The following is an 18,818-nucleotide window of genomic DNA, read 5'->3' on the forward strand; positions in this document are numbered from 1 at the left end:
AATTGTTTCTTACAACAGCGAAAATATTCCTGGCAAGGTTCCTGTGATATTATCAGCAAAGCTTTCGAATGATTACCACCACCAAATGAATCTCCTGGAGTAATATTTGTATGGAGCTTAAAAAACTGAGTCATTTCCCAATGCTGTGTCATGTTACTGAGCAAAATAGGCGACTATACGTAACTTTTGATTTATCTTTTTGTAATTATTTTCTGATTATGTAAAGCTGAAAAGACAAAAGAAATAGGCAAGGGGATATTATGACATCTTACAAATGGATTAAGACAGCAGGAGTTTTTGTCAACTGCGGGGTTTATCAGGAAATTGCAAGTGTGTAAACTTGTAAATTTTGGGGGAAATAAACTTATTTAAGTTGAAGTTGTATTATTTAAATAACAGATAAAATTGCCTTTTGTATTTATCAACAGTTGGATTAAACCTAAGAATTCTAAATTGTCTATGACATGTAGTAGCAATAATGTTCATGAGTGGATTTTCCTTGATAAACGTAGGCTCATATCATATTATAACTGTTGTGTATGTGAATACGAATGCCAACTATGTGTGTAGCGAGTTATCTCCCTTTTACCGGACATGCGTGTAACTGCAGTTCCAGATATAAACTGTCTCGTCCCTGCCACCAGAGTGTTCCGTTGTGTTGTGAGCCGCTGTTGTCAGTACTGGTATATTTGTGTTGGAACCTGAGTCCGGGGACACTAAAGTGGGGACAAGGATGAACACTACCAATATGCAAGCCAGCTATTAACTCCATTGGACCACAAGACCAGTATCGGGTGGTAATATTTCGTAAATATTTCACAAAGTTTGAATTCAGCTGTCCGCCTTTTTTTTTCTCTCCCATGTGTGCACACCACATGCTCTGGGTAGACTGGCATTAAAGACTGGGATTTCATAGTCGGAAATATATATGAACTGTTTTGCTTAGGAGAAATGGCAGGGAAATGTTTTCTAGAAAATTTCGACAATTCAAGTGATGATTGGCCAATTTACTGTGAGAGATTAGAAGAGTATTTTATCTTCAGTGAAATTGCGCCAGACAAGAGTTACTGCATTGTTGAGTTTGGTAGGAGGGAAGACTTACAGCTTGTTGCGAGATTTGACTGCACCGGCTAAACTTGCTGAGAAAAGTCTAGAACAGTTAATAGAACTTTTGAGAAATCACTTGTACCCTAAGTCATTACTGATAGCGGAACATTTCCGTTTTCCAAGAAATCAGCTACCTACAGAATCTGCGTCTGAATATTAAGCAGAATTGAAGAAACTGTCTAGAACATGTAAGTTTGGCGTATTTCTCGAAGATGCACTGCGAGATCGCTTTGTATGTGGAATTCATACAGAATCCATTCAGAAACATCTGTTATCTGAAGATGGACTTAACTGTAGTAAAGCACTGCCGATTGCTGTTGCCATGGAAACTGCTTCTAAGGACACAAGAGAACTTCAAGGTGGGAACTAATAGAGTTGTACAGTTTCAGAACAAAGATAGAGGGGGGGAAGAAAAAGAGTGAGTGAGTGAGTGAGTTAATTTTTACGGCGCACTCAGCAATATTCCAGCTATATGGCGGCGGTGTGTAAATAATCTGAGTCTGGACCAGACAATCCAGTGATCAGCAACATGAGCATCAATCTGCGCAATTGGGAACTGATAACATGTGTCAACCAAGTCAATGAGCCTGACCACCCGATCCTGTTAGTCACCTCGTATGACAAGCACAGTCGCCTTTTATGACTAGCATGGGTTGCTGAAGGCCTATTCTACTCCGGGACCTTCACGAGTCTGAAGCAGAGTTGGAAAGACTTGAAGCCGAAGGGATATTATCGAGAGTATCTACCAGTGAATGGGCTAATCCCATCGTTCCAGTCGTAAAACGTTCACAAGAAGTGAGAATCTGTGGAGATTTTAAAGTGACTGTGAACCCTCACATCAGAATAGAACAGTTTCTTCTACCAAGGATTGATGATATCTTCACAAGCCTTTCAGGTGGAATATGCTTTAGCAAAACTGACTTGAGAAACGCTTACCCACAGATGAAAGTTGATGATTTCAAGGAACTTCTAACAATAAACACCTATTAAGGACTCTTTCAATACAACGATCTTGTTTTTGGAATAACCTCAACACGTGCTACATGGCAGAAAGCTATAGATCAAGTCCTACAGGGCATACCAATGACAGAATGCTTACTTGACGACATGATCACAACTGGTCGCAGTGATGATGAACATCTTAACAATTTAGAATTTAGATAACTCTCCTTTTGAAATGATATAAGCGATGGTCCAACTTCTTGCTTCCAGTCTGGTTCTGGACTCAAAGTACGCTGCGACAACAACAAAGACTGAACCCAGCAAACGTGTTGCTGTGGTCACTTTCATTGAAAAAAAATCGTTTACAACGAAAAGCAATCAACTGAGACATTTCACTTTGATTTTGGGTTTAGAAAGGCATTGTTTGTTTAATTTCCAAGTGCAGTACGAACTGACACAATACAGATAAAGAGGGAAAATGCAATAAAAAATCGGTACATTGTCAAGGCATTTCTTACGACAGAACAAGAGGCAGTGCAAGCATCAATGACAATTCTTTTTATACGTTGTCAACCCCTATGTTATTTCCATCAGTAATTCATTAACAATTGCTGCATTAAAATTCAACAAATAGTCCCATTCTACCACCGATCTCATTGTAAACAATTGGAGATACTCAGAAATACACCTCCAACCAACAACTATCCCCTGGAATGTCATACCGCCAATTTGTGATTATTACACATCCCTGACAATTGAAGAAATTCCTTATAGAATGGAACAGTTAGTCAGAAATATATTAATTACATTTTGAGCAGCTGTTCCTCACTTATCTGAATCCATTTTGGTCTTAAATTCTGACACTACTGTATATTTTTATGTACACTTATAGAAGTGCTATAGGCCTATTATCCAAGCAGTTATTCAGTTGCATCAGAAACACCAGTCATTATATTTGGCAATGAAATATTTACCCCTTGTAAAATAAGTCCATCATTCAGTGTTGTGAGTCATTTTATGTTATATGAATATACTGATTCATTTCTTACTGTGGTAAAACAGGGTTTTTCGGCTTCTGTAACGCATCAATATTTACATATACAAATGAGAGTTGCAGCTCGTGTGTATTCTGGTTGCGGGGTTGAGTGTTTTTCAGATATATCCTAGTTCAGTCAGTCAGTCCATCCATTCGTCTGTTGTGGCTAATTGCCACATGTTTTAGCTATCCAGTTGAGCGTATACTAGGAGCGCTGTAATTGGAGAGGTATCAGTATTGTGGGCCAATCACTGATAGAATAACTTTAGTCATCCGGGTAGTCGCTTGGGCCTGTCAGTAATGAGTTCATGATGACCAGTAGAGGGTTGGAGGTGACAACTCCCCACTTTATACGCTCTGTATCAGAACGAAACCCTTTTTGTCCACCCCCTTTTAATATGTTTGTTTAACATTAAAGTTGTAATTGGGAGAGGTAGTTTAGTCCAAACAGAGTGAATGGATTAATTTCTGCCAGCGTAGTGACTCCATGCATTCCGTTTCATTTATAAAACGGCAGAGGTTAGAGCTAGTAGGAAAGTAAAAGTCACATGTAGAGTCCGATCTTGTTGGGTTTTTGCGAGAGGATTTTATGCACCTATATTCTTTTCAACATGGTGCATTGCAAGTGTAATAGGCTTTTCTGCCCAGTGACAGCTGAAGTTGGCTATTCTCTGGTTTTGGACCTTGCGTTGTGTATTTTTTTTATGCGGTGATAATAACTTAACCAACTTCAAGTAGGCTCTATGAATCAGGCCTCATTGCTGGTAAAACAGAACAAACAGACAAAGGAAACTCAATAATTTATTTATAACAAAATTCCTGCACCTATCCTTACCCACCCATCAACCTAACCTAATCTATACCTAACCTAACCACCTAACCTAACCTATACCTAACAACCTACGTTGACCCCAAATCCTACGAAGACATGGCTCTGATTTCAAAGCCTATGCCTAAAAACAAATAAATATATTAACTTCCTGTGGTAAACTAAGAAAAACTTATCTACTTGGTCTGGATCACCAGGACTCAAACAACTAAAATAAATGTCCTCACCTCTGGTGGACCAGTGGACTAAAGACAAGGAGTGCTATGTAGCTACTCCTTTTATAGGGCTAGAGACAGGCAGTGCATAGGCTGCACATGCCAGGCAGACCACACTAACCTGCCGGTTGTGTTGTGGCTCTGCATATCAGCATAGCCAGGAACACAGTAATAGCCCATATTGAACTATATCCAACCTTAAACTACCACACAAGTATAACATGATCTAGTTGAGTAGGCATGAGAGTAAGACACCGTTCACCCCCTCTGTTATACTGTAGCAGTTAGATGTTTACTTCAGAACTTGGCTGAGTTAGCATCAGTTGTGACACAGTTTGTAGCAGTCGTGAGTTGTTGTCCTACATTGACTTGTAGCAGTTAGATGTTTACTGCAGAACCTAGTTGAGTTCGCATCAGTGTGATACAGTTTGTAGCAGTCGTGAGTTGTCTCACATTGGGTTGTAGCAGTCAGTGTTTACTACAGAGTCTGGTCGTGTTGGCATTATAAGTGACATGTAGAATTGGTGATGCATGTTCCTATTTCATAGCATTGAAGTTGGCACCAAACATGACTCTTGAATATTTACTGTGAGACATTGTGGCAGACTGATGTATTGGCTGTGAACTCTCTTTACAGCAGATCTTAGTCACGTTGGCATTAGATGTGGGAATAGTGTACTGACCTGCTACTGTGTGATCTTTTCGTGCTACTCATAGTGTAAAACATTAACGTTCCTATAAGTGCAATTATCTATACTGTGTTATTATAACAAATATTCTTTGTTAAAGCTACATTGTGTTAAGTTGTCCTTCACCCCACAACAAAGAGTGGAAAGAACCTGGGTCAGTAGTACGAGCCTGTGCTCCGTTGTTCAAAACAACCTTATCTCTAAGGTCAACCTTATCTCTAAGATTTCAACCTTAGACCTTTACTAAGGTTAGCCTCCCGTTGCACGAAACAACCTCAACTAAGGTTAACCTTAAGTTAAGGTTGATAACTAAGGTTGGTTCGACCCAACCTTAGCGCCAGTAAGGTTGGACAGGGAATATGGCGAAAGTTTTTATTTTGAGGAAGCAGAGAGTGTACAGAAATGGGAATGTCAAAAAAAGCATGATCATTGATATCAAGTTTTCATGAAAACCAATTATGATAATTCTGAAACGTCGCCGATGAACCAAGAAACGGTTGGGATGTTTTCGAAAATACACTTACACGAATGCCAAAGTGAGCTTTCCACCATATTGGTTAGTGTTTACAAAATCACGTTTCGACAAGGCTGATATTGAGACGCGTATTATATCACGTATACTTCATAGTCTGCTGCGACAAATGCATCATTGAATTCTCCACACATCATAGAATCAAATTACAAATGGTCTTTTTCACCAACACCAACTGTCTACATAAAACGAACGAGAACGAATGCAGTGCTCGAAAGACTGTGCGTTTCAAATGTAAACAAAGAAAAAATCCGATTTTACACTACGTGGCATTTTCGGAAATTTTCCAGCATCCAGCCGTGTAATCATTGCGTACAAGTACGCCTAGAATATTAAGTTGAAGAGTATCGCAGCAAGAAATAGCAAGTTAAAAAAATATACAATGCAATCATTTAATGATTCATAAGCAACTGTCAAAGTTTCTGTGCAGCGTGATGCCATGACTGACGCAAAATCAACTTATCGGTACTTATCGGCATTTCTGGCTTCTTCCGTCATTTACATTGTAAACGATAAAAACATATAACAATACGCAGATACTCAAAATAATTCTGATTACTTACATCTCATATTTATGTTCAAAAGATCCCTGAATCAAGGCAAGAGTCCTCGCAAAATCCGATGTACCCTTGTCAGCAAAGCCGCCATTTTGAAAGATTAATCGGTCATGGGTAGTGATGTCACACGTCAACATTGTTGCACATATTAGGCACTTTCTTTGAGAAGGTCGGTTGAACAAGAGTAAACACAATGTCCATATCATTCCGATTGCACTTTCAGTATTGTGATGTATATTTGCATGTTTTGACCAGGTGCGAGTTTGTCAAAAACGTTTTGAAACATATTTTGATAGCAACTAGGATATCTAACTCAATATTTAAATGAAAACTGCTTAAGAATATATAACAGGTCATGTCTTAATTTGGACAAACCTTAAATTACGTACACAATCTAATAGTTCTCTCTTTTTTACCTTTCATTACATACCTATGAAGAGAAATAACATAATCATAAATGTTTATATCCTACATGAATATTCATTTACGCTAAATTGATGCCAGGCAGGTGCACGTGTTGCTCACAATAAGATACGTAGTAAAACCGTCTAATTGTTGATATATTCAGGACACTATTTCGTTTGGTCTAAAGTGTGTTGAATTCTGGCATAGAAGCCGAGGCCTTTGACATATTCAATGGAAATTAGGTGAGATATATACTAATGAACAAAGCAGTGTCGTCACAAAATGCACAAAACATGCCATGACGTCAACTAAAATGTTGCATCATTTTCAGTTATGTTATTATATAATGTCATTACATTTGAAAATGTGTCTGCTACTCCGTTAATAGTGATGCAAACTTAATCAAAATACATCTACACAAACAGGAGAATTTGGGAATCTAAGAACTAAATTATGTATTGCCATCCAAATCGATTTCTCATGTAGTGACATTGGTATCTTTCCTTACAAACTGTGAAACTACCAAAAAGTCTCCGCTCACATTTGGAACTTTGTATTGTAATAGGTTTGTTCACTGTGTACAAAACATTACGAAAATATACTGTCCGTATCCACAGCAAATTCTCTCCATGTGATCTTAGTTACACTGACCTGATGTAAAGCATAGCGGAGTTATGCCCCCTTATCTTTATGCGTGCATCATCTCCCTGTGGACGTCATAGAGGAGAATCCATTTTTGACATTTATTGCGGGCCAGTTTTAATATTGAGCTTATAACGTTGTGTATTAGCACATAAATCCATTTCATATACGCTTATGTCGTTCTGACATTAGGCTGTATTTTCTTCACTCACACTTTTCGTAAAGATGATAAATTTCAAAAAATCGTAGCAGAGTGCTTCTATTGGTACACGATGAAAACGGAGAAATTTAATGATTTTTAATGCACACAAAAGTTTTGGACAACATTTAGAAGTATCTATTTCTCAAATTAAACATTCTACATTTCTGTGTAATTTTATAGCCGTACATAGATCCAGGACCACGCTAGCGCAATTCTCGTACAACGTTCACTTTTCAAACCTTATGAAAATGAGCGCTTGAAAAAAAAAATCGGCATCCACGGGTTAAGGTTACGACTAAGGTTGGAGCCCAAGTTAAGGTTGCCCTAAGGTTGTTTTGTGCAACAGGCGTATCTTTTTCTTAAGGTGATCGTAACTCTAACCTTGGTGCTTAAGGTTGATCTTAGCTAAGGTTGTTTTGAACAACGGGGCACTGGCCATTAGAGTTTCTATATAACACCTTTTAAAAATATACAACGCAAAGCCCATTGATGACCAGACCCCTCCTATTGCACTTACAAAAAATTAACACAACATGAAGTTCTTAATATAAATAGTCATTTACAGAGATTTGTCTCAACAAACAACATATAATTCTGACCTCCCAAGAGGACGTGCATGATACAGGATTACATATGTGTTTCTTGTTTTCATAACAATATATTGACAAACATTTTGCATGACAGACCATATATTATCTAACTTTAACTTTAAACCAAAATGTGTGACTAAAATGTGTGACTACACTGGGCCTGATCGGCTGAAGCGTATCTTTGTGACACATTTCGTACGAAGTGTACTCGTCAGACGGACATACTGGAGGTGCGTGTCCCTTTTTATAGAGAGAATCTCAGTGGTGGTGTTATCTGTGCTGTCACAGGAGTGTTCTCATGCTGTGAAGTCATGGTGGAACAGCTTGTTGGTGGGGGATTCCCCTCCAAAGCGCTGCGGTGTGGATTGGCAGCATGAGGTTGGTTGATTAGGCTTTTTAAATCTACCCTTGTTTGGGCATGTGATTCCGATTTGGAATGTTGTGAGTTGCTCTCTAAAAAATTTAGTAATCGTCTTGATTAATCAGCTGAATTCTCAAACAACAGAGTGGCTTTTCTTGACACCTGGGTCTCATACAATAAAGATCTCCACAAACTGGAGTTCAAACTTTATTGCAAACCCACCGACACGCACTCATAACTGTTGTATACATCTTGTCACCCTAGACATATTAAAATGAAAGGTTCTTTCACTCAAATTTCTACAATTGAAACGCATCTGTTCAACTCCTGAGGAATATGAAAAATACAGCCTCAACTTGATCAAGTATTACCAAAAGCGAGAGTATCTAAAGAAATATATACAACAAAACAAAACCAGGTGCGACTTAAAGGATAGGAATTCTTTCTCATCCTCCCACATGAAAGAACCGTGAAAAAAACAGAATGGTTCTAGTTAGTAACTATAATACCATGAAGATGGAACTCAATGCCATTGGCAGAAAACGCTGGCACCTACTTAGTGGCTCAGACATCTGCCTAAACCCTTTCCTCTCACCACATATTGCTGCTTATCGCAATAATAAAACTCTTCAGGATCACTTAGTCAAAGCCACTTTGACCTATCCCACACAACTACCACAAATTAGTGGACAGACAGTCAAATTCGACAATGATATGTGCGACAAAGCGAATTGCAATATCTGCAAAATATTAAGCAAACACAAAGCTACATCTGCCAGTCCCGTAATGTAGTATACCTCATCACTTTCAAACGCTGCTAAAAACAATATGTAGGTGACACCAAAAGATGTTTCAGAATCCGATTAACAGAAAACTACGCTGATATCATGCACAAGTGTGACAAACCCGTCGCACTTCACTTCAACTCGGAACATAATGGCAAAAATGATTTACAATTCCAAATCATCACCCAACTAAAAGACAACTCGGACTCTGAGACAACTATGAAGAACAGAAGATCTCTTGAATTAAAGTGGATATTTGAGCTCCATACGTTCCAGGAGCAAGGACTCAATGACAGGATTGCAGGCTGAAATATCCCTTTCGCCTTACCTAACTTTAACTTTATTTTCTGATTTTCATTCAACAGTTATTAAAAAACATTTCGGCTATGTAGGTTTGTCAGGTATTAACAAAGAAAATGTGTTTAAAATCAAATATGTTTTTGATGACATAATTCGAATTTAACCCCATATTATTAAATGAAGATACATTTATGCATTTATTTATATTTTTACAAATTAAAGTACACATGCATCATTATACAAAAACTCAGATAGAAATATAACATTGTACAGTGCAGCTACAATGTAAACTGGGAAAAGATTCATATTTGTGTTAATATTTGAAAAATCAATTTATTTTAACAAAACATAACGAGTCAGCTCTTATAAATACAATATCATCTTTTTCATGACTATTATAATAATCTGATAATTGTGAAGTCAAGCTGTATGTAGACACAAGAGTAAAATGTAAACCTTTGTTGCTTTAACACTGCCATTCAACACAATGCAACTGCCATTTATTATACTAGAGAATGAAATTTATAATCAATATGACTATATGTATTTTTTAGTTATGCAATAAAAGACAGAATTTGGAAAGTGCCCTTGAATATGTACTTATCCTAGTAGTACTACTTCTTCTGTGTCTGAAATATTATATTTAATAAATGAATATATTAATATTATTCCTTTTTATTAAATATTAGGAAAAAAGCAAAACATTTTAATTTATACCCAAAATTCAGGATAATTAAAACGCAGTAAAAAGTTACAGTGTTTTATGCATTATTTATCCATACTGTGATTTAATATTTCACGCACCACAAACCTTTACAGACATAAAAAAGCAGATTTTAGTTATGCCCATGTGTATCGTATTTCAAATTGCACGGCTACATGTAGGTGATGATTGACATAATTCGTCCGTTAGTGTTATCTTACAAATATGTGACCATTGTTTCTCACTTCTCTCTCTACCTGCTAAATATCTGTGTTGTCAAAAATCTCAATCCCATCTTTCCCATGACTTTCTGTGTTTCTCATTTCACACACCCCATCAGCTCTGCAGTGAGTTACATGAATGCAGCCACATCGCCTGTAATACTAAAGCGATTTGAGTACATATAAATGAAAATACACCGCAGTTTTAAATGTGTGATACTGAGACATCTAGTGCCAAACTTAAATTACCGATTGCAAAATGTCAACAAACCGACAAAACATGGCGATCAGCTGATTCCACCGCCTTGCTTCAACATGCTATTTCTCTATACATTCTAGCAATGTAAGCAGTCATGACTATCCCAGGTGTTTCATAGAAAATCGGAATAAATATTTCAGGACATAACACTTGCTAGATCATTGTAAATGGGAAAGGATATACTGTCCATGCCCCAGCGTGAACGTTCCCAGCTATATTGGTTAACTGTCTCTAAGTGTAATAGTAACAAGTATGGCTCACATCGCGCATACGATGTGCGCTGTCAGTTTAAGGTTGGACCGTCCGGATCAGCGCATCTTGTGGATTAGTAACGGGAAGATAAATTCAAAAAGATAGCCCATTAAATGTTTCTTGAGTAATACAGATGTGCACAGTAGCTCAGACTCTTCAAATTATTTGAAATTCAACATCCATTGCAATTAAAAGAAGTTAAAGTATATACACAGTATGGGTGGGTTGATGGAGGGCATGATGTAAGCTCGTTTCAGTTGAATTTGTCATATATATGAAATGAGAAATCATACAATTATTAGTGTTAATTTTCCTTTGGAAAGCAGTTACAAAAGGAAGACTTTTTAGACATTTTTTTCAGAACAATGTGGTCGGTTGGTATTTTTTAGAAAGGACTAGTGACATAGAAAATTGACTAGCCCAGAGGATCAGTTAAACTTTCTCATGAGTGTCGATCTCTGCAAGGTTTACTTTTCAAAATGAAAACATAAATAGAGGAATATTCTGGATTTTTTTTTCCCTTTTATGCTTTGAAAGAAGCTAAAGCAATGCACAATGGTCACATATCCTGTGATTCAATTTGAGGTAAAAGGAAGTTACAAAACTGACATATCCCAATAGTTGTTCTTTCACAATATATCGCAATACAAAATCTCAGTGCAATACACAGCCCTATTTGGCATATGGACGGCTATGATTTTGACAGTAACAATAAGTGATGGAAATGGCAGTTACTTACTTATCGAGCCTGTAACTTCTGGGTCAGGTAGGTTCAAAAGTATCAAAATGGTACACTTATAAGAAGCCATGAAAAGTTTGATGGCTAGATACATACCTTTGCATATGACTGTCGGCACTAATTATGATAGCTAAAGGAAGCCTTAGTAAAATCAACCAATAACCCCTACTTTCTGATGACCATTTAGCGATGTACTTTGGGTTACAATTGAGTCTTTTTCAGTTCTGATTTTGGATTTTGAAAACAATATATGTGACCTGATAACAACAAACTTAGTGGATGAACAATTTCTTTATTCAGATGATACAATAGTTCAATACAAATTCTTGTATCTCTTTCAAGCAAGTATGATGAACAACTCCTATAATTGGATGATGTGATGTTTCGATACAGATAAATATTCTTGCTAGACAATGATTCAAGAATCTGTATTGAAACATTGCATCATCTGAATTTAACAGCTATTGCTCCATAAAGTTTGTCCTCATCTGATTCACCTACTTCTAAACATGCCACTCAAAGAAGTTTATGCGTGATCTGTTTCCCAGTGTTTTATCAGGTATGTAATCCCATACATTTTCTTGCTCTGTATTTACAGGTTTGTTGGCAACAGCATGAAAGAAGCAGTGCAATGCTTGCAGACACTGACTATAGAAACACATTACAAGCTGTGGATTCACATGTTCAGTTTCGACAGCGTGAGAGAAACAGATAATGCGCTCGGTTGTTAATTTCTATATAGCAGTCTACACTCAATGACAAAGGACTACAAAATTCATTCAAAACAGAGTAGCTTTATCTTCCAATTTAATCTGTTTCTGAGAACAGTCAATGTTGGGTATTCTTAGCACTGAAGTTCAATATTTGACATATTAGGAGGCATCCATGAAATAGCTTAAATGCTCCTGTTAGCAGTATTTAAAAGCATGAGGATCTCGTGCATATTATTATTTTGATAATTTTTTTATTCTTGAAATCAATCAGGGGCAACATTTGTTTTGTTGACTAAGACACACTTATGTTTAAATTCATATAATGTGAATCATAGCACACCTTGCATCTTTTCATCTAAGTTCACAAAATTTTCTGTTCACTGATTGTTTGGACAAAGGGTTTTACTGCTTTGGAATTCTTTTTCCCAAGTGATATCTTTAATTCTAAAGAAACAAGTTTTGTAAGAAATTCATCTAAACTCATAGAACTTCCTGCAGACACTTTAACTTCAGTATTTTGATTTGAAGCATTTACATGTCAAAACCTGAGGTAATATTATCCAAACAGCTAATATAAGTGACTTAGTTGCAATGAAACATACAGCCATAATAGTGCACTATTTGGTAGTGATTATTAGGCACATGCTCTTGAACCATGTCAAATGGTCTGTCACTGGAATGTCTGGTTGGAATTGTAGAATTCACTCTGCTACAGAATGTTATTGGAAGTGATAAAATATTTTCTACTTCTTTTTACAGATTTCCAGTTGTAACAAAACATAGTGTTTCTCAAATCCAAAATTTGAATGCTGAAATTATAATCATTTCAAAACTAGTGAAAAAGTAAAATGGCAAATTCAAGAAGTCCGTAATGGCTTATCTAGAACTCTAGGAGGGATAAAGCCCAAAAAGGACCATGGAGTTCTACATCGCTGCTTACAGATATATTAATGGCTGTTTTACATGACAAATAAAAAGGTCTGGTTTAAACCACCGAACATGGATGACCTTCCTATATACTGGAATGTATTCTTTTAGTGTTTGCGCTTGATCATTGAGGAATGAACTGCCCTTCGCCCGAAATCTTTCGCCAATTTCAAATCACACCTCAGAACACAACTCTTTTCATGATACTATTAACTCTACTCACACATTACTTTGTAGTGCTTTGAAGATCCACTTATTGGTTGGATTTAGCACTATACAAAATTTCAGCATTACCTTTTTTTATTATTGACACTGCATTAATGCATTGTATGAAATTTATGTGCCTAAAAGCTGACGAGCTGTTTCTGAGCAAGTGAATGTAACTTCATGAATAACATGTATACATGAACTGAAGAGCAAAAGAAACCAAATTTTCACAAAAATTACACCTCTTAAAAGTAAGTGTTCATGTTTATGAAACATTCAAGTGATGCGAGATGAGATGATGTTATGCAATTTTAAGTCTATACGGAAAAAAACCCAAAATAGTTCAGTATTGAAAAGTACACATGCCACATAAACAATGCCTTGACAAATGCCAACAGTAATAGCAGGTAATAGCAGCCTTAGTTCATGAGTAAAAGGGAGCAGCGTCCAACGATACAATTAGGCGTCGTTGTTGGGCTGCTGGAATCCACTGCTGACAGCCATACATGGGACCAATTTTGACATGCCAATGATGTTAATAGTCCTCACACAGCAAGAGTGTGGATGAATTATCTGGCTCAGAACAACATTAATGTTCTGTTCTTCCATGGCCATCTCTTTCCCCAATGTCAACATCAATTTTCAACTGACATTGTTGTCTATAGAATAAATAGTTAGACATAATATCGGTTGCGTTCCATTTAAAAACTTAACAAAAAGTCAGACTTGCATTTCTTTTGCTGTTCAGTATTTGAGGCCACATGGCCAAGAGTACAAACATGTAGAGGACAAAGTTGTATGGATGGGCAGAAAAATATAGTCTAATTAGTTCATTTCATACAGGTAAGTACAGCTTAAGAAATACTGCAATGGACTTCAATAGATGTGCATTTGTTGTTAAAAGCTGTTTAAAGTTTAATCTTGATGGAAATGTATGGTAATAACAACATAAATACAATTTTCTGTGTTCAGAATAGAATGGACACACAAGTAGAAAATGTAATTCATCCTGTGTAAAATTAAAATCACATTTGTCACATATCAGTACACTGGGATTTATATTATTATCATAACGTTGTTGTTGAACATAATATTGTTGTTAAGCATAAAGTGCATATAAATGTGAACAAGATCCTTATTATTGCAAAGTTTGAGTATGAGGATGTAAAAACCCAGTGTTGACAAGTCCTGATCCTTCATGTTGAAAGTAATAACTAGAACACCTAGTATCTTGCTTTAGTCAGCTGTAGGTGGTTGACAAATCAAGCACTATGTGTGTTGAATCAACCCAAACACTTCCTGCATATGAAAGGTGACAGGCATAGCCTGAACCATGAAAACCAAGACAAGGTTCTATGTGGGTAAAGTGTCTTGGGAGGACATCACAGACACAATGAGGGTAGGTTCTGACCAGCAGGCTGGAAAGATTTCCGCCGAGTTGGAAAAAGCAAGAGACCGCAGTGGTGATTCACTGAATCAATGGAATTGGTACGCCGAGTCCGAGGACTGTTCAGTGATGTGATGGAACAGATGAACCAATTTGGGCTGGGTAAATCTGTTCATCTTAGTGATCTGCTTCAGGACACTGATTTGATCTGGATCAGCGATGTGATCTGGGCCCAGATTTTCAAAGTTCTCTTAGCATTACGATAGGCGTAAGTGACATACATTAACATTAACTTACGAGAGCTATGAAAATCTCGTCCCCGGATTGGGATTGTGATCTGAAGTAGTTTGGTAAACATTTAAATGATCTCAGCCAAAGGAAACATCTAGAATGATCAAATGAACCCTTTTGACAGAGGTGAAATGTTGAGGCTGAGGTGAATTGGTTCAGTGAGGTAAATTGTTTCGATGAAGAGTGCCATCAAAGCTAGGCGGAGGGTTTCATTGTGGAGAATTGATTCCATGATGTGAGTTGTTTCGGCAATAAGAAAAAGTCATATATGGCGATTTGAGTCGATATGCCGTGGCGCAAAAGTTCAACCTTGTAAATCCAAATGGTGTGGAAAACCAATTTGGTTTGGTGAATCAGTTCGGAGATTTGACGATAAAGATCAGCTGTAAGAGTCAGATGGCAACACAGAGCAGTTTGATGAGATGGACTGACGAGTAGACATCTCATCACAAACTGCCATTTAGGTGTACGTTTGAATCCTGCATGGGATGGTGACTCAACCCAACAAAAGCAAAAATATCTGTACTTAACACGTAGACATCCAACAGCGTGGGGATCTAAGAAAGAAATTATTGTTTACAATAATAATTACACTACTTGAGGTCAACTACCTAGAATATATTTTTCATGCTAACTTGTAAGGAAAACTCAGAATCCTCTCAATACATCCACACAGTAGTGCAACAGTTTGACGAATGATCTATCTGATGTAGTTACTTGGGTAGACAGGGGAGCGTGCTGCATGCTCAGTATAGTTTTGACTAGGGACCTGTCCTATAAGGATAGCAGACTGTGGAACATGAGCGTATGGACAAGAGATGAAAAATTCTCATTCGTTCCAGTCAGCATCAAAGCATGAGAAAGAGAAAGGCAAATTATGAGATGGAATAAGTTGAAAAATAAACCAATCTTAAACATTTAAACAAGAGTTAAAAGGTGAAATGTATTCATCATGCAAAATGTATTTCAGATCCCATAATGTGCAATATTCAATATTGGAACCATTATTCAGTTTCATATGTAACTCATTGTAAGAATGATTCCCAATATTATTGTCCAGTCCACGATACATCCTATCCTTTCTTCTTGGAAGTGGCATCATGAAAGCAGCATTAGCCATGAACACCACTTTGCAAGTTAACGACACCTTAAAAAAGTTGGTCCTGAAGTCTGTTAACTTAACATCACGTTAACATCCAGCTAAAAGTTAACACAGTTTGGAACAACAAGATAACCCTCCTTCTTTTAGTGGCATGTTTAGAAGTTGGTGAATCAGATAAGGACAAAACTTTGTGGATGAACAACTTCTTAAATCAGGTGAAGCAACGTTTCAGTACAGATTCTTGTATTGTAGTCAAGCAAGTATATAACAGATAAGACAGGGTCATATCAACAAACAGAAGATGTAAGGGACAGACAATGGTCAGGTAAACCCCAGTGCACATCTGCCAGAGAAGATGAAATTCTGATGAAACGTACACCGTAATCCATTTGCTACAAGTATGGTGTTGAAAAGGGACTGGTTACCCAATCAGCAATTTTCGCACAAGATGGTCAGAGACCAACTGAAAGCTGCAGGATATCATGCTAGAAGAGCATTAAGACAAACCCTGTTCACAGGATAGACACAAAGCTGCATGTTTAGCTTCGTGTAGAGCATGTTGTGGCTGGAACCTGTCATCCTCGAGAAAGGTTCACTGGTCTGACACAAGTCATTTCCTTCTGTACATGGTCAATGGCAGAGCATGTGTACAGCATTGTAGAAACAAGGCATTTGCATAGAAAAGCATTCTAGAGCAGGTTCCATTTTGTGGTGGGTCAATTATGGTGCTTACTGTGAAGGGTAAAGGTACTGTCCACAGATATCAGAGGGAGATCTTGGAGAAGGTTGTTGTCCCACACACTCTTTACACAATGCATTACCATTTGAATCAATTGGCAGCATTGTGTTTCCATACTCCACAATAAAATGTCATTGCTCAAAAAAACAAGGTGCAGAAATACTTTTGTCAAGGTGTACATATAAAGTAAATAATAAAAAATAACAACAATAACTTTATTGGGACATAAAATAACAATGTGATGACATGTATTTAAATGCCAGTGACACTAATCTTCCAGAGGAAATAAACCATCTCAAAGAAGTGTTACTGGCCACAATGATTATCGACCCAAATTAGTCACAAAGCCAGCACCGATAATAATCTCCATCCCCTAAACTGGCAAGATTTCACACCAGATCAGCAGACTCCTGGAGTAACAAGTTGGAATAGATAAACATTCTTCACTTCACAAACTCTAAAAAGCCTTGTACAGGTCAACGGGCATAACCACTCAAATAACAGAAAATCGTATCCCAAGGGTGTGGTTTACAAAACTGATGATAACTGTGGACAATCATGTATTGGTGAAACATCCAGGCCTATCAACACCAAAGTGAAAGAGCACCAGGTGTCAACAAACAAATCCAACAACAAATCAATTATATCAGAACACATTCAGTCCAACCCTAATCACCAAATCAAGTGGACAGAATACACAATACTGTCACTTAACCAACCTGACTTCACCAAAAGCCATCTACATCAAACGACACCAACCACTTATCAACAGAGATCAATGATATTTCAATGCTCAGCTTATCACAAACTCATCAACTAACCCTAAGTGCCTGTATTACTAGTATAAACATGTTTTAACTCTTCTGCTCTGTACACCCAACAAGTGTCACTGGCTTGTACATGTATCCCTTGTCATTACATTGTTACGGTACCCCAAGTGCTTGTATAAAAATGTCCCAAGTCTCCTGGTCTGTAGATCCCACTGGCTTCTGTATGCTCCTGACTGGCTTCTACATGTACCACTCACACATACTAGCTCATACTTGGTTGACAATGATACAAGAATCTGTATTCTAAGATGCTTCGGCGAAAGATCAAAGGTGCAGACAATACTTTATCTGACGATAATGTGCACTTTTTGCATTACGTCACAATGTGTTGACCTCGCTGTACCATTCCAGTCTGCCCCCTCGTAATCGAACTTTTTTGCATTACATCACAATGTAACCGACGTCACGATGGATGTCAGTTGTACAGCCTCCCACAGTAAACTGCTTCGTCGCGTCCCGTTTCTTGGTTTGTAGTTGCACCACACAGCCAACATCACTGTGGAAACATTACGTTAATGTTTTCCGACGGATAAAATGTGTCATAGTTCGACTCAAAATCTTACAGAGACACAGTAATGTTGGCAATGTTTACATTCCCATAATGCAATAGTGGAATGTCGCTTGACTTGTGAGCTTCCTCTGAATGTACTGATCGGGAGCGTCCTCGTGTTTTAACTATAATAGTTCAGGGCAAAAGTGTGCTTTATTACACAATACATGGTGGTAGAATGAACTGTATTTCTTAATCAAAATGCTGCTTCACCTGAATAAAGAAGGTGTTCATCCATAAAGTTTGTCCTTGTCTGAAGATAACCCTCTCATATTTGTCAACAGTCAGTTAGCTGTGGCTCATATAATCACAACAATCATTATCTTAGAACTGTGTGACAATCAGATTGGTGGCAAAGTCATAGAGACTTTGCTTTTCAACACTGCAGTTGTTCACTTTCAAGTTGTGTATTCCTCTCAGATTACAGGTAAATTGGTACCAAATTTCAATTTCAGTTTTTGTTTTTCCAAAGCACATAGAACAACTAGTAATGTTTACATACTATCATATCATGAAAAGGGGTGATGCTTGATTGATGCTTTTGTGTTTTATTGTATATTGTTTGTTTCTCAGCTTACCTTTGTACAGTGCAGTTAATTTCTTGTTTGGATGGTGGGAAAGTTCTTCTCTTTGCATCTGTGGTTCTTGAAAGAGTCTGTGAAAAGACAGTTAAGATTGGAAAGAGAGGAGTGACAGTCAAAACAAA

At 37.4% G+C, this 18,818-nt stretch overlaps 1 protein-coding gene across 1 annotated transcript in view; it reads right to left on the reverse strand.

Annotated features, from left to right (window-relative positions):
• LOC137295441 (unconventional myosin heavy chain 6-like) overlaps positions 1-18,818 on the reverse strand; it is a 468,840-nt gene that overhangs the window by 84,193 nt on the left and 365,829 nt on the right. Inside the window, exon 33 of the mRNA XM_067826813.1 lies at positions 18,691-18,767. Within this exon, the coding sequence (XP_067682914.1) occupies positions 18,691-18,767 (77 nt within the window). The remainder of the gene's footprint in view (positions 1-18,690; positions 18,768-18,818) is intronic.

The sequence above is a fragment of the Haliotis asinina genome, chromosome 8 (assembly GCF_037392515.1).
Source record: "Haliotis asinina isolate JCU_RB_2024 chromosome 8, JCU_Hal_asi_v2, whole genome shotgun sequence".
In the NCBI taxonomy this organism is placed as follows: domain Eukaryota; kingdom Metazoa; phylum Mollusca; class Gastropoda; order Lepetellida; family Haliotidae; genus Haliotis; species Haliotis asinina.